Here is a 3600-nt window from a genome sequence, read left to right as displayed (position 1 = left end):
GCGCAGCCCAATGGAGACAAGGCGCAGCCCAATGGAGACAAGGCGCAGCCCAATGGAGACAAGGCGCAGCCCAATGGAGACAAGGCGCAGCCCAATGGAGACAAGGCGCAACCCAATGGAGACAAGGCACAGCCCAATGGAGACGCAGCGCAGCCCAATGGAGACGCAGCGCAGCCCAATGGAGACGGGGCGCAGCCCAATGGAGACGCGGCGCAGCCCAATGGAGACGCGACGCAGCACAATGGAGACAAGGCGCAACCCAATGGAGACGCAGCGCAGCCCAATGGAGACAAGGCGCAGCCCAATGGAGACAAGGCGCAGCCCAATGGAGACAAGGCGCAGCCCAATGGAGACAAGGCGCAGCCCAATGGAGACAAGGCGCAACCCAATGGAGACAAGGCGCAGCCCACTGGAGACGCAGCGCAGCCCAATGGAGACGCACGGCAGCCCAATGGAGATGCACGGCAGCCCAATGGAGACGCACGGCAGCCCAATGGAGACGCAGCGCAGCCCAATAATCAGCCATTAATTCGCTCAGCGCAGCCCAATGTTTTATTTCTGTTAGACAAACCGCATGAACCCAACAAGCCAATCATAGGGCAGGAAGTAAAGGAGACATATTGATGATAAGATGCGACAGGAATTAAGGAGAGTCATACCTGGGGGTCTGAAAATGGCGGTACAGAGCCGCCTGGTACGAGGCCTCACTACCATAGCATGGTGACCGCACGAGGTTTATATACAGCTCCTGTGCAAATGGCGGGTCAGCAAGAGCAGAACGGCTTCCTTGGGTGAGCTCGGTGCAGAAACGCTAAAGAAAGAAGAAGACAAAATGATAGAACGTCATCAGCACAATGTACAACACGAGCTCTACACTCATAGAGTGGGGGGGAAATGATGTCAAAGTGCCAATTCCACCAGAAGGTCCAACAATGAACTCCACCACAAAGACCATCACCGTCATCAGAACAACTGGAGCGAGACCTTTCCAGCCACTCCATTTCCAGCCATCCTCCGGGACAGCAGACAAGGCAGACGTCCCTCCCACTAGGACAGGAGACACCTCACCAGGCCAAATGCTAAAGGGAAGTCACCCAGACGCTCTCCTCGGCTAACCCGAGAGCCAAAAAGAACAGAACTACAAAAAACAAATACATGAAAGTACATTACGGGAACCCCGCTGTCCTGGAAGTCTCCCGGAAGTTATCGTTACGTTGACCCTAACCCCCGAGGTCATCTTCCAGGACAGAAGAAGAGAAGATGGAAAGGAACCCAAAGACTAGGAAGTGATAACTGCTCGAAGGACCTTCTCCCAAAACCTTGATCTTGGCTTGAGGAAAGATCCAACCTGTAATGACAAATGAACATGGAGAAACGTGACCGCGTGGCCACCTTAGACATCTGATCCAAAGTGGCGCCAGAATTCTCTGCGAATGGGACAACCTGAACTGTGAAGCTGAAAGCATCAGACCATCCAGGAGAGGAACACAATATGATGGAACAAAGTCTCCAGGGTGCCAGGCCATCTCCCAGAATTCCAGTGTCCATCCTCACGGTCAAGCATTAGAATATCTGAGCATCTGTTAGGTCCAGAGATCCCATCAAGCGGTTCAGCTGAAGTGTCCTGAAAGTCCATTAGAACCTTCTTGTATGTTTCAGACTTCAGGGGTTTGAGATTGAGGTTTGCTTATTATATACCAAAACATGTGAGTAGAGGATGCCATGCCCTTCCCAAAGCACAGGAATCATGACCTTCTGGTCTACTAAATCCCCCAAAAGTAGACATAGAGCCCTGACTCGGGTCTTGGGGAAGATCCACCACCAAAAATCACAAAAGAGAGGGACTGTCGAGCTCCAGCTAGTATCCACGCTCTATTAGCTACAGAATGAAAGGGGCAGATCAGTGTCCACATTGGAAGGAACCCTCTAACCTTCCTCCCACCGGGGTCAATGCGTCATTGTGACTTGGGGGGCTACAGGGAATCCCTCCTTACCTTTTTGGTGCACCAGTGCTTCTTTGGTCTGTCATCTCTGTCCTCCTGAGCCAAAAACGATTTCTTCTTCTTCTTGACCATGGTACACTCAAGAATGGCCTCCAAGTTCGGACCGAATCCCCCAAAAGGACGGGTTCCGGAAACGTAAATTGGATGCAGAATCTTTTGGTTTTAATCCTGACTGATCCCGCCAACATCCTGACTGATCCCGCCAACATCCTGACTGATCCCGCCAACATCCTGACTGATCCCGCCAACATCCTGACTGATCTCGCCAACATCCTGACTGATCCCGCCAACATCCTGACTGATCCCGCCAACATCCTGACTGATCTCGCCAACATCCTGACTGATCTCGCCAACATCCTGACTGATCCCGCCAACATCCTGACTGATCTCGCCAACATCCTGACTGATCCCGCCAACATCCTGACTGATCCCGCCAACATCCTGACTGATCCCGCCAACATCCTGACTGATCCAGGCCCGAAGCATCCGCAACAAGGAAGTGGCTCCAACAACTGTTCTTTAGGAGTACCGGCTACAAAAGGGAGGCTTCGCCCGAATTCCACCTTCTTGGCTACACAGGTAAGACAAGCTTCAGACTCAATAGAGCAGAATTTAGAATTCCAACCTCCTCGCCCGCTGCCTCCTAAGAATGTCCATATCCTCCGGGGCAAAGCTGGGTCCTTGTCCAAGGGAAGCCAATGTTTCCAGCTGTATGGGAGGAAAGGTTTTTTCCACAGTCCCCTGTGAGCATGGACTCACACTACACCGGGGGATACTCGTTCTCAGTCCCGGGACATTCCGCTGACACTTCTCCTCCTCAATGTCCCAAGGCCTCATAGATAGCTTTGTGTGGATCATAAACATCCTCCAGAGAAAAGTCTGTAAACTCTGGCGGGATCCATCTTCTTCATCAGAGAAGAGCCGTGGTCACTCGTTTCCTCCCTCCCTGGCAGTCCAGGAGGGCGGGACTTCAGCTGCCAGGACCATTGAGTCTCGCCATCACCGGGTCATCTCCAGACCGGCTACGTGAATGAAATTGCAGACTTATCGGACAGCTCGGCACATTCACATTGCAATATCCCCGAACACAAACCACATTCACCACCGTCAGAATTCTTCTTCCTTCTATGAGAAACGAAACAAAGATTCTGACAATGGAACTGTCATGGCCGGCATGAGGCAGAAGAGGTTTGGGATGTCCCATGTGACCTGATGGAGTAGAAGGAGGACATCATCTCCTCCTTACCAGAAGATGGGGGGCGGCTGCAGGACGTGGCAGATCCTGAGTCAAGCTAACGGTTCCCTGGAGCACATGCTTCTTCTTCTTGGGGCCACTTTACCAAGGGCCTTGGCCCCAAGGAAGCAGCAACAGAGAATCGGGTCTATTCCCTCAATGGAAGGGGAACCCAAGTGTGCCGCACCACCGACACCAAGGGGACCCAGGAAGAGGAAACACAAAGAACGTCTACACAGAGAAAGCAGCAGAAGTGAAACCTTTGGCAGTTGTGTGTTGGCGCCGGAATGCATGGAGGGGTCCTGGTCCAGTTGCGTGTCCTGTCTATATTGGGGTGTATTATGGGGGGGTCCTGGTCCGGTT

The 3600-nt window shown here is 52.7% G+C and overlaps 1 protein-coding gene across 1 annotated transcript in view; it reads right to left on the bottom strand.

Moving 5' to 3' along the window:
* PEX6 (peroxisomal biogenesis factor 6) overlaps window positions 1-3600 on the bottom strand; it is a 23601-nt gene that overhangs the window by 12840 nt on the left and 7161 nt on the right. The window contains exon 2 of the mRNA XM_018575409.1: window positions 660-811. Within this exon, the coding sequence (XP_018430911.1) occupies window positions 660-811 (152 nt within the window). The remainder of the gene's footprint in view (window positions 1-659; window positions 812-3600) is intronic.

This window comes from Nanorana parkeri, unplaced genomic scaffold (genome assembly GCF_000935625.1).
Source record: "Nanorana parkeri isolate BGI_ZX_2015 unplaced genomic scaffold, ASM93562v1 scaffold3887, whole genome shotgun sequence".
NCBI classification, from domain to species: domain Eukaryota; kingdom Metazoa; phylum Chordata; class Amphibia; order Anura; family Dicroglossidae; genus Nanorana; species Nanorana parkeri.
This window is presented reverse-complemented; position numbering and strand designations above follow the sequence as displayed.